Source organism: Thamnophis elegans, chromosome 10, assembly GCF_009769535.1.
Source record: "Thamnophis elegans isolate rThaEle1 chromosome 10, rThaEle1.pri, whole genome shotgun sequence".
Classification (NCBI taxonomy): Eukaryota; Metazoa; Chordata; class Lepidosauria; order Squamata; family Colubridae; genus Thamnophis; species Thamnophis elegans.
In genome coordinates this window covers 48,057,373-48,069,762 of record NC_045550.1, presented here as the reverse complement: position 1 = coordinate 48,069,762, position 12,390 = coordinate 48,057,373, and the positions used below count along the sequence as shown (strand labels likewise).

Here is a 12,390-nt window from a genome sequence, read left to right as displayed (position 1 = left end):
AACCGCCTGTGTTGCTTGTGAATGGGCACATGGAGGTAAGCCTCCGTGAGGTCCACTGATGTAAGGAGATCGTGTTTGCTCACTCTCTCTAGGATTGACAGGAGAGTGCATTTTGAATCTTCTGTACCTGATGAATTGATTTAGAAATTTGAGATTGAGGATTGCTCTCCAGCCCTCCGAAGACTTTGGCATGATATAGAGACGAGAGTAAAAACTCCACCCCAACTGGCCTGGAGACACAGGATGAATGGCCTGAATGAAGAGCAGATGATGGATGGCCTGTTCTACTAGGAGCCTCTTGTGAGGATCCCTGGAAATAAGGCACATGACAAAATGGTTCAGAGGGTTGGAGAACAAGTCCAAGAGAAGGCCGAATTTGATAGTGGATCTGACCCACGCATCGTTGGTGATGTCGTCCCAACGATCCGCTAAGGTTGCCAGACGTCCCCTGATCAGAAGATTGCCCAAGCAGTCACTTCTGTCCCTTGATCAGTTTGTTCTATTCTCTTGTCTTCAGGGCGAAGAGCTTCATCAGGAGCTGCCGAGGCTGCATTAGGAGAGGAGAGGCTAACTATAGTCAATAGATGGTACTTCTAAAGCCTTGGTGAGTTCTGGTCCCACATTATACAGGAGTTTGTACAAGGTATTGGGGAGGGGGGCTGTACTTGGTGATGCCCATTGGTTCTGGACCACATCTATGAAGAGTCTGGGTGATGGAATCACCTCCTTTTCCACCTTAGGCTGGATGAAGAGGGGGTCAGTGGTCAGTCTTGTCCGCTTCTCTTCTCTGAGGAGTCTTGGGTGAAGGGATGCCAGCGGTCTTCTTGGCCTTAGAGAGGAGACCAAAAAACAGCAGGTTTAAAGAGACCGACAAAGGTAGGAGGGTCTCGTCTTCCAAGAGATCTGAATCTTTTGCCAGGCGTTCCTCCTCTCCGAAAACCAACGGTTGACTGACGTGCCAGGTAACTCATGCGTTAAAAAAGCCGAGAGATCACCATCCCTGCACCTGGAACCAGAAGAAGAAGCAGACCTGCGTGGAGTGGAATGATTAGAAGACCTGGGTTTAAGTGCTGCTGCTACGCCTCATTCAAGGGCCTCAGATATGATATCAGACATGCCAGGTGAGTAAGAACGGTGGCAGGATGGGGGAGAAATGTCCTCCTGATAGAAGGGGTGAAGCTCCTGCCACCCTCAGATTCATACCCACTGCAGACCAGATCGCCCGTGCCCCTGGATTCTTCAGGTTGGATAATGGATGCAGCAGGGGAGAGATCATCCTCCAAATCAGAAGATAGGTCAGGAGGAGGACTAGGATGAACAGACCTCTGGGACTGAAACAGATGGGATTCCGTGTTCTTGGTCTTGCCCCTGGCCTTTTTAGGAGAAGCCTGAGTCGCATTGCCATCCTCCCGAGAAGGTGGATTGGCTGTATTCCTGTGACTAGATCTGGGAGTCTTGGAAGGGGACTCAGTGAAGGGAGTCTCTGGGGCAGGCCTGTGCCTATGGGTTCCGGATAGAGGGGGCTCGGTGATGGGAGCAGGGGCCAAGGCAGGTGGAGGCACTTGTGCCTCATGGGCAGGAGAGGAAGCCATGGCTTGTACTCATGACTTGTTGTCCAAAGGAGGGAGTCAAAATGGCCACCAGAGCTTCTTTGCGCCAAAACAAAATGGCCGCTGAGGCTACGGAGCCTATGGGCCAGACGCCACAAGGTAGCCGTGGAAAAAATGAGGGCGTTGATGGCCCAGTGGAGAGGCTGCAGAGGTGATGGCGGCAGCAGCAGCGGCGGTCTAGCGGCGGCGGGAGTGCTGAGTAGTGGCAGCAGCGTGCAGCAGTGGTGGTTTCCCGGCGGCGGCGTTTGGCAGCATGGGTGAGCCAGCAGAGGAGGCAGCGCTGAGTAGAGCCTCCAATGGCCAGTGCTAGGCAGCGCTGCGTCCAGGTAAGCCTTTGTAAGCCGCAGGCAAGCCTCGAAAGAAAGCCTGGCAGTCCCTCTCAGTAGCTCTGGGCTAAGTGAGAGCCCTGGCTCCGAGAGGAGCTATCAGCAGCGATCCATCCTTCACCAATAATTTAGAAGCCGAATTTTTCGAGGAAGGCCAATTAAAAGCAATTAGAGTAGCCAATTCAGTATTTTTAAATAGCACAGCCAGTTCTGATCAAACTGAGTCTAAAAAAGCGGGAGAACACTCCTCAGAGGCGATGACATCACTTTGGTAGACTCAGTTCTATTGGTTACTGGCTGAATTAACCTGTGCATGACTGCTGTCTCCACCAACTTTGGAGACTGTATTTTTCAAAAACAAACACATAATATTAAAAACTGACATAGAAAATAGCAAGTGGACAAGATAAAGTATCTGCTGAAAATATGCACCTATTCAATTTGTAATAACATAAGACATTGGTAAACAAATAATTGTGTTCAACTCCTCATCTACAGATGGGCCTTGTTCCACATCAGCATAAATTTTACTGATATTTATTATGTACTTTCATTCTGAAAAATAACCACTTATTAACATTCAACCGCCTTATATGCCACTATTTATAATCCACAAATGCATATACACTCTATAATTAATTGCTATGAATAACAAAGGTTTTTTTCTTGACCTCTCACCACAATGTACTTCAGTGTAATTTAAGTCTACTTTTTTCTTGTCCTCTCTCAACAAATCTGCCTATTTAAAATAGTTCATTTGATATTTGAAGAATTATCATGTCTCTCCAGAGTCGTCTCTTGTCCAACCTCTTCAACCAGCTCTTCCCTAATGGTTAGGATCATATTTAGGAAAGTCAATCCCTTTCGCTCTCCTTCAATCTTTTGGAAAATGAAACTATTAGTGAGACCACAGAGCAATTTGTAGGCTCTTGCAGTCCTAGCTGATTTGGTTTTCCAAAAACCAAATAATAAAAAATCTTCCATTATTACTTTTTCTCTCCTCATTAAAAATTCTAATATCCACAGTATTATCCAGAGCCCCTCTGGTTAATTTTTTTGCTCTTTGGATTGTTTTGTTTCCAGATTTCTAATTGTACGTACGTACGTACGTACGTACGTACGTACATACATACATACATATACACACACACACACACACACACACACGTACATATGCATGCGTGCATACATGCATACATACATATACACACATACTGTTCTTTCACTTTTTACATCTAAGCTGCCCAGAGTCACTATAGAGCCAGACAGCCTCAAAATTTCAGGCAGTCCTGGGTTATGAATGTCTACCTCAAGGACAATCCCTACATACAAGCAGACTGCCTATTACTAAAATGGCAGAAAGTGAGTGTTACCTTTCTTTGAGAAAGTGCTGAAACTGCACAGTGCTCTCAGAAACTGCTGAATCCATATGTTTTTCATATACAGTCTGTTTTCAGGGGTTCCTGAAAGCACTGTGCTTCAGCACTTTATTGGCTCAAGGAAGGTCAATGCTGTCCACCATTTTTAGTAATAGGCAATCCAAGCTCTGACTTAAATACAAATTGAACTTATAAACAGAGTTAGGGAACGGAACATGTTCTTAACCTGGGGAATGCCTGTATCTCCTTTTCTGTTGAATGGCCTATTGATTTTGATTAACTTGTATCCCTCAATTCTTGTGTTCCTTCATCAGTTTTGTCCCATCAATAATACTTGTTAAGTTGTATTTGCTTTCTGAATTAAGACTCATTTTTCCTATTTTCCCTGCATGCTTTACAAAGAAAAATACTTGAGTTTTGTACCCTGACTTTTTCCTGCATTTGTTTTCACTCCCAGGCTTATTCTCAGTACTTTGCATTGTTACTATTTTCCAAACTCTTGTTTTCATTTCTCCAATATTCAGTTTAAGGCATTCTAGATCAGGTTTACAAAACACCTTTTTCACATTCTTCCCAGTTCTCATGAGTGCCTCTCTTACCACTCAGCTCAGAAATATCAAAGATGCACCTTTTGAAGAAGTGCTTTGGAACATGCTAGAGGACATATAAAGTACACTTTTGAAGGATTTGCAAATGTCTAATAATAATACAGATGTATGAGAACATTGCTTCTCTTTAATGCTGTAGTGGTATTACGGTAAATGTGTCAACACTGTAAATATATGCTGAGTCAATTATCTGCACCCATCAGAAAAGTATTTGGGAAAAAATGATATTTTGCCAACGTCAAATGTTTATGCATCATGGTTTCACTTGTTAAGTTCTTGATTTATAATAATTTTTATAATAATTTTTGTGTTTTGTTTTATTTAAAAGCTCGTCCGAGTCTTTGGAAACTGAGTAACATATACTGGTAATCAAAGAAAAGCATACTGCAAATTTTGACATTTCAATGTCTCAAGAGAGACAACACCCTAATAAAAATAGCTACCATAATACCTATGGGTAGGAACGAAGAGGTTTTGAAACTGCTTCAATCATTGGAATTCCATAAGATTATATTTTCATCCAAATGATAAAACTAAAAGCAGATCTGAATGCACTCTGTTTTGATTTTTCTTCTCCATAAAATTATAGATAACTTTTGAATAAGCAGTATATTGAAGTCATGAATACAAAAGCTAGATCTCATCAATCCTATGATACAAAATAATTTCAGGTACTTCATAGTATTCGTTATCACTGAACTCTTGCAATAAATGGTTCCTCGTGCCATCATGGTAATTAATAGTAAAAATAATCTTTATTTTATTTAGCATGTACTTAATAAATTTGTATTGCCACAAAAATAAAACATTAGATCTCCAATCACTGCATAAAATGCATATTTTCAAATAAAGTGTTCTATTTTTATATATTATTAACTATTTTTCTGAAATAATTGTAATATAAAGGAAGATCATGATTCTGCAAAACATCAATATTTCATATGATTATTATTTCATAATTTCAGCTTTCATACAAATTACTTGGTACTCTTATTTTGCTATATTTATTGTGGATATCAGGTTCACAAAATATTTGCAGTTTCATAACTCTTATTGATATCACATAAAACTCCAAGTATTTTTTTTAATAAAAATTACTTATGAGCATTGGTAAGTACTTTTTACTTTATCTTAAGCAAAATATTCAAATGAACACATTTTCTAGAAATTAATATCCAACAACATGATTACTTTTTAAACCTGATATTACCTATATATGCTATCACCATGTTTTGTATAATGGATGTCGTAACAAAACTGGTCTTATATCAAGTCTAAACAATACATAAGGACAAAGGAACTCCAAGTTAAACCACAATATAAAAAGTATATAAAAGTCAAAATACTTCAATCTTTTGCGGTTACATTTATAATCTTGAAGATAACATAAAATCACTAATTAGGGGTTTTAAGATTTGGGAGTGCAAAGTGAAAAACATTTTATCTGGGCAATTGTTCTTCCAGGGCAAAACTACCTTCTTGATCTGCTTTTTGATCTTGATCTCTGAGACCGATATGACTTTCCTTGTGCTCTTGATCGGCTATGACTCCGTTTTCTTTTGGACCCGTACGAAGAACTGCTGCTTGATCGATGCCGTCGCCTCAAATAGATATCAGCAGAAAACTCATTTACAAATGAATCGTATTTTTCTTTTTGCATAATTACATAAGTTCATCTTTATAGTAAATATAGTAAAACAAAACAAAACATGTACACTCCAAAATGTAGATAAAGTAAGCAAAAATAGTTATTAGAACTTTTTTTAGGCTAAATCCAACCTATCAAAACAATATACAAGTTCTAGAAGACCTTTGGCAACTCAAGAAGCTTAAAGAGACTTTTTAAATAAAATGATAAACGATCTAAAGATAATTTTTAATAAAATGTAATGTTGGTGACTGGAACAATTATTTAAAATGTATAAAGGCACTTTAAATGTATGTTGGAAATGTAATTTATCATGCTGAGTGGACATGTAAAAAAGCTTACAGTTTTTAAATTCATATATGTAAATTAATTAAATGATGTTGAAGATAATATACAATAGAAACCAGAGATTTTTCCTTTGGGAGTGATGGACACGTAGTTGTAAAAACTCATGAAACTTAGTTTTTAGATATAACAGCAACAAGACTTTCATATGCACAAGATTTGGAAAGATTTGTCATTGCCTACATTTGAAGAGTGAAGAGTGAATAGTAAAGTTAATGGGAGTTGGCTCAATGGCAAAATTGATAGCTTTAATTAAAGAAAAGACACTGATTACTTTTAATGCTGACTGGAAGCCCCTATGGACTTTTTGCACCAAATAAATGAAATTATGACATATGGATTTAATAGAAAAAAATAATAGCTAGTAGAAAAATTGAAAGTTATGCTATGAACTCAGAGAAGGTGCTTACAGTAGTGTTTGATTTACAACTGGTCACTTAGTGACCGCTGTATGATAGAACCCCTAAAAACTACTTATGATAAACTCAAAGTTATGGCTACTGCAGCACCCCGCACTTATTCACCCTTATGACCAACTTAAAGATCAGAGCTCACTCATCACCCATCCAGCCCCACTGGGTCTCTACAGTCACTCATCCAGTCAAGGGAGAAATGTGGCTGGCTGTAGCACGTGTTAATCAGCTGGAGGTGGCAACCCTCTAGCTTCCTTCCCTCCTAGCTAGCAAGGCAGATCAGACTGACTACAACTTGTAAGCCTGTCTATAACTTCTGGGCTGAAGGTTCCAAGCCAATCCTTTCAAGCTTGTGCAGGTAATCAAGAAGATAAGCAACAGAATGCACTGTCTTCATGAGCTTCTGTATGTCCTTGGGTGCCACAAACTGAAAGTAACTCAATCTAACCATTCAAAGTTATCAGTGCTGGTATCCAGACTGGCCTAAATGTGAGATATTTTATTTGCAAAAATTATTAAAAGCAGACAAAATCATCAAACTTTGTGTGATACTCTCCAGAGAAAGCAGCAGGGTTCTGAGTATGCCCCCTCACAACCTAATTCAGCAAATCAAGCCATGAGTTTTGCAAATACCCAGGGTGGAAAAAACAGTGACTTTGCTGTACATATTAATAGAGCAAAAGTGATGCTTTTTCTCATTTTTTTAAAAATATTCTAACCTGTGTTGCTATTTTATTCTACAAAATTAACATAAAAAACCCTTAAAAGTAAAACAAAAACAAATATAAGATTTTTATTTTAATACATCTCAGGCTTGAAGGATATGCATGATCTATAAATTGTATCAATCAATCCTTCCTCAAGAAATATATATTTGAAAATCATATAGCATATTGCAATATCTGTTGTCTGTATTGTATAGATATCTTTTTGGACACTTACTGGCAATGAGATGATAAATTTTCAGGTTGAACATGGACTTCTATGGAAAAACTATGCACATTTCATGGATATTAGTTTTTTAGATTTTTTTAGAAAAAATCCTGACATTAAAAGTTTAATAACTGTCAAAACTTCGTATTAAACCCTTTTCTTCAAATTGAAAAACTTAGATCTAATTAAAACTGAATCAATGAACATTGTAAAGATTTAAGCTCTTTTCACTTTATAACATAAAACTATTCTCCACTGTGATTCATACTACTTTCATCAGTGCTTCTTATGGAGAATATAATGTGGCTTCAGAGACAAATTAGTTCACAGCATGCGTCCTTGTTCCTCCAAAGTATATATTATATACTGTTCAGACTGCGGAACAGCGTAACAAAGTCAGTATGTACATGTACTGCTTACTCCTAGAATATCAGAGATGTAATAGAAGGAAGTATGCTACTGGAGGCATATTAATAGACTTTTGATAAAATTTGAAACAAAGGAAATTGGGTAGCAAAAAAAAACAAAAAACCAGTACATATGCATATGCTCTGCACACACACAGGCACAAACAAACCACTCTAGGATATAAAGTCAAAATTGTGTTACTGATAAAATCATTCTGGAATTAGAGAACATTAGTTGATAAATATTTTCTTACTGTATTTGAGTAAAATAAATAACATATTTTCTCCACAAGATCGTTTCTCTGGGTGCTGCTTTTGGTGGTTCTTGCATTGTTCTTTCTTTTTAAATGTTTTAACAGAGCCCAAAGTCACTGACAATTGACTTATATTTATTATAATTAAATTTATTATAAATTTAATAAATTATAGTTGGCTGCACAGTCAATCAGGTGTTTAAACTGGATTTGGCATTTCTTTCCTCCTATTAAGTCCTTCCCAAGGATCTGGGATAGAAAGATATTGATGTTTGATGGTATTACTTCCTCTGTTTTATGATCCCACCAGTTCTCGCTTCCGGACAAATAGTATTTCTTGCAGATCTTCCAATGCATCATTGTGGCTACTTTGTTAAGTTGTTGTTTGTAGTCAGTCTGTGTGATCTTCTTGCAGTATCTAATTAGGTGGCCCATTGTTTCTTCAACTTCTTTGCAGAGTTCATTGCACAGTCAAATAGATATTTAGATTAAATTTGACATATCCATCCATCCATCCATCCATCCATCCATCTATCTATCTATCTATTCCTTCCCAGAGACCTGGGATACAGAGATGTAATTGTTCGATGGAATTAAAGGTATTGTTGTAAGATGTAAGCTATATTATTATCCAAAAGCAAAAGCCTTAGTCATTCTCCAATGCAAACAACCATCCCAACCTCATTCTGTCCCAGCACTTTCTGGCTTTCAAAAGGCTAAGTACTTATATTACAATCATGTGACTAGGGATGCTGCAATGGCCAAACTTCAAGGACTGATTTTAAATCTTATTATTCAGTGACATCATAATTTTGAATGATCGTTGAATGAGTGGTTGGTAAGCAAGGACAAACTGTATGGATTCAGTTCTTTCTCTAAAAAGATGCCATTTGTTTAAAAAAAATTAATTAGGCAAATTATATAAACTGACCCAAGTAAGTTATATGAATGTTACAATTTATACATCATTTTACCATCATAGAATCTAATATACTGAACTATACCTGATGAATATTTTAAAATTTTCATTTACCAACAATTTTAAAACTGAAGTAATACCTTTTTTCATACGAATGTGAACGAAACTGGACATCTCGAGACCGTGATCTTGTTTTTCTTCCTGACTTTTTATGGCTGTAACTTCTACTATCTGAGGAACTGCTTGAAGATGACCTTCTACGATGTTTCTTTTTTCTTTTGCTTTTAGTTTCTTCTTCAGTGTCTGATGAATGGCGACCCATTTTAGTAAGCTAGTTTTTACAAAAAATAGAAAACTTTAAAAATTAAAAAGTATTGTATGATTAATAGAAAAGTGTATCATTACCAAATTCCCACTCACTGGTCTTAAATTGAAACCAAAATCGTACCTACTATCTATTCTCACTATATAAGAAACACTGTTTTCCAAAATATAATCATGCAAACTTTTCCACTTTTGGAGATGACACAATGCTTTATGTAACCTTAAAAAAAAGAAATAAACTAAATGATCTTAAAATATAAGTTTGTACACTCTTAAATCCTATTAAGCTCAACAGAACTTTATAAAATGGATAGACCAATTTACATTGGTTCCACCACAAAAGCGCGGTAGACAAAAGCGCGGTCGACGAAAGCGCGTATGTGATGTCATCACAGCGCGACGAAAAAGATCGAAAAATGTAAAAATAAAGCGAAAACCTTACCCTAACCCCCCCAAACCTAACCCTAAACCTAACCCTAAACCTAACCCTTAACCTAACCCTTAACCTAACGAAAAACGTAACGCTAACCCTTAACCTAATGCTAAACGTAACGCTAACGCTCTAAACCTAAACCTAACCCTTAACCTAACCCTAACCCTAACCCTAAACCTAACCCTTACCTTTATGTGAATCGGCTTGCTGTAATTTTATTTTTATTTCAATTTTTCGATCTTTTTCGTCGCGCTGTGATGACGTCACATACGCGCTTTCGTCGACCGTGCTTTTGTGGACCGCGGTTTTGACGGGTCACGTTTACATTTCATAGAAAGCACATAATTGTTAATGCAGTTCTAGCAAAACCTTATGAGGTACAAAAAGGAAAAGAAACATTACTGGGAAAACTAAAAGAATTTGGTGCATTAGTAGATTTTAAGATTAACAAACAGAAGTTGAGGATATTAACAGAAATATGTAAATACATCTAAATTTGTGTGGCAAGGGAAAAAACTCACAAGTCAGAATATAAGGTATTACAGGTACAAAGGAAAGAGGATTGTGTCTACCTGATTTGAGAGTGGGTTTTGGGATGTGTGGTGGTTGTGTGTGGTAGTGGTGTGTGGTTTGGGTTGATTTGTGCTGCTGAGAAATAGAAAGCTCTTAGACTCAGACCAACACAACCTGGTATTTGGCATGGATCTTTGTGATATGACAAAGTCAAAGTTAATGTGGATTTTAAAAATCATCATCGCTGGACATGCCACACTGAGAATACAGAATAGACATAAACCCAAGTTGTGCCCCAAAACAACTTTGTGGCTGTCAGTACAAGAAACATTTTAAAGAGAAAAATAATAGGCAACCCCAAATAGGTAGCTTACTGAGGTACTAGAATTTTGTCAAGGGGGCGGGGGGGATAAAAAAACAATCAAGAAGAATTGGTGACAGAAATAAATAGCTGGCAATGTTTTTCGTATCTACAATTATTAGAAAGATTTAAAACAAACAAAAGAGTTTATGGTTTTTCAATAAAAAAAAGGATGAAATAGAATTATGTGTAAATGAAGTATATGCAATTGCTAAAATGTATAAACTTTTGCTTTTGAAATAGAACAAGTGAAAGAGTGTACAATAAAGTGCTTGGTTATAATATACAGATGGAACAATGGAGACACATGTGGTTGAAAGGATTGAAATATACATATTATAATCGGTAACTGGCGGACAAGTAAAAAAAAAGCTAGAAAATTTTGGATTTTTGGACATATACTGATTCAGTGGATTTTAAAGATTAATAGAAAACTGAAGCCAGCGGTCTTTCTTTTGGGACTGATGGACAAACTGTTAAGAAACTGCTTCGAAAGCAAAGGCGGCTCCGGGCCACCTTTCGTACCCAGAGGGCTTTTCTCAGCGCTTCGGAGAGAAGATGCCACCGCAAACATCCTCCCTGCCCAACAACTCTCCCCACCGCCTCAGCTGACGGAGGAAAAACACGAAGAGCCGAAGGAAATGCCGGAATGTGAACCCCCCCCCCCCCCCCACCAAACAGAGAGTTCCCATCGCTCGAGGAGAAGTGAACGGCCTATAAACTGCCAAGGCTACGAGCATTGCCTGTACTATACAGCTTCCCAGGCTACTAGACCGGATTCTGCCTCCTATATGCCCGAAAACCAGAATATGAAACGCTATGCCGGCTTTTTTTTTTTTAAAGCTCCGCTAGTCCTCCGCCTCTTTCCGGAGCCCCACTGCAAACCGCACACACACAGAGACACCCGCACCCCGAGCCCATTTACCTCAGGCGGCCGCGAGCCGGCTGAAGGCCTCCGCGCTGCCGGGCTTCCGTAGTTTGAGCTCAGCGCCTTCCTCCTCCAGACCGCCAGCCAGACCTTGCTAAGCCATCCCCGCGTTCATCCATCCACGTGCCCAGGCGAGGAGCGCCGAGGTTATCGATTGAAAGGCCGGCGTCTGCGCTGGTGGCGGCGCGGCTTTTTGCTTGGCGGCGTTGCTTTTTCTTTTGTTTTGGTTCCCCCCTCCCCTCCAAAAAAACAACCTCATTCAAATGAACACATTTTTAATCAATGTCAATATCGGTTTTTTTTTTTATTTTGTATACATCGGTTGATGGTTTTAGTGTGGTTTTTCGGTATAGCCTTTCTTTACGCCCGGTGAGAATGAAATTGATCGGTTTTCATTTAAATCCAGAGCAATTCAAGGAGTTCACTATTTTCTGTCACATATATTGCAGACCACTTCTGTTTTTTAAAAAGGCATAAAATGAGGTGCTTTTGTTTCACGTACTTGCTGTTTACTCTGAGTAGCTTCACGGCTTGTGATATGTGGGATAGAGCTGTTCATTCATTCACAGGGAGCTAAAATGCTGTTCAAGAAGGCAATGGAAGTCCTAGTTTTCTGCTCTTTGGTCCTCTGCTACCTCCTCCCACCAATCATGATCCTGGAAATAAACTATCCACATTAAATGCAGACCAATCCATGTTCAAATGTCAAGGGTTCAGCTTTAAAACATTTGAAAGCCACAAATCCATTTTCAGATTTTGGTGGTGATTCTAACCATGTTTGAACATTTCACACTCAACTGACTTCTATCTGCAGAAGAGCAAATTCTCTGTTTTGACAGTTAATTTACACTGCATAGGTATGCTCAGAAGTAAAGTATTTAAATCAATGATACGTAGTAAGGAAATGTTATAGAGCTTCAGGTTCAAGTGGCATTCCTGTATTCATTTCTCTGGGAATAACTCAGTCCTGGGAACTAAATGTCAACTTT

At 38.4% G+C, this 12,390-nt stretch overlaps 1 protein-coding gene across 1 annotated transcript in view; it reads right to left on the bottom strand.

Annotated features, from left to right (window-relative positions):
* RSRC1 (arginine and serine rich coiled-coil 1) overlaps positions 1–11,473 on the bottom strand; it is a 138,330-nt gene extending 126,857 nt beyond the window's left edge. Inside the window, exons 1-3 of the mRNA XM_032225941.1 lie at positions 11,399–11,473; positions 8,983–9,173; positions 5,399–5,524 (exon numbers count right to left, since the gene is read on the bottom strand). Coding sequence (XP_032081832.1) covers positions 5,399–5,524; positions 8,983–9,164 — 308 coding nt within the window. The 5' untranslated portion in view covers positions 9,165–9,173; positions 11,399–11,473. The remainder of the gene's footprint in view (positions 1–5,398; positions 5,525–8,982; positions 9,174–11,398) is intronic.
* Between the last annotated feature and the right edge of the window lie 917 nt (positions 11,474–12,390).